At 48.0% G+C, this 456-nt stretch overlaps 1 protein-coding gene across 1 annotated transcript in view; it reads left to right on the forward strand.

Moving 5' to 3' along the window:
• Window positions 1-243, forward strand: part of LOC115402038 (MORN repeat-containing protein 3-like) — a 711-nt gene extending 468 nt beyond the window's left edge. Inside the window, exon 1 of the mRNA XM_030110453.1 lies at window positions 1-243. This exon is cut by the window's left edge and continues 468 nt beyond it. Within this exon, the coding sequence (XP_029966313.1) occupies window positions 1-243 (243 nt within the window).
• The last annotated feature ends 213 nt before the right edge of the window (window positions 244-456 follow it).

Genomic DNA, 456 nt, shown 5'->3' on the forward strand with positions numbered 1-456 from the left:
AACTGGTACGAAGGCTCCTGGCGAGACGGCAAGAAGAACGGGAACGGAAAATTCTACTTCTGTGACAAAGGACAGCTTTACGCTGGCCTGTGGGTGAATGGATCAGCCAAATGTGGGACGCTGACTGATTTTGGGAGAGGTGAAGCACCGACTCCACCGAAGTATCCCATTCCAAAGGTTCATCTCGTGGATGCGCAGCTGGTTTTACAAGAGGCTGAGTCAGTTTATCGTGACAAGTATTGATCAGTTTATCGTGATCAGTATTGATAAACAACATGAAACTCAGCTGCAGACCGGAACTGCACATTAGCAACCAGGGAATCGGAACTGCACACTAGCAGTCGGGGACTCTAGGACAGAATCAGAACTAAAGAGCTAAAGGGACTCTAGGACAGAATCAGAACTAAAGAGCTAAGGGGACTCTGGGACGGAATCAGAACTAAAGAGCTAAAGGGA

The sequence above is a fragment of the Salarias fasciatus genome, chromosome 15 (assembly GCF_902148845.1).
Source record: "Salarias fasciatus chromosome 15, fSalaFa1.1, whole genome shotgun sequence".
Taxonomy (NCBI): Eukaryota; Metazoa; Chordata; class Actinopteri; order Blenniiformes; family Blenniidae; genus Salarias; species Salarias fasciatus.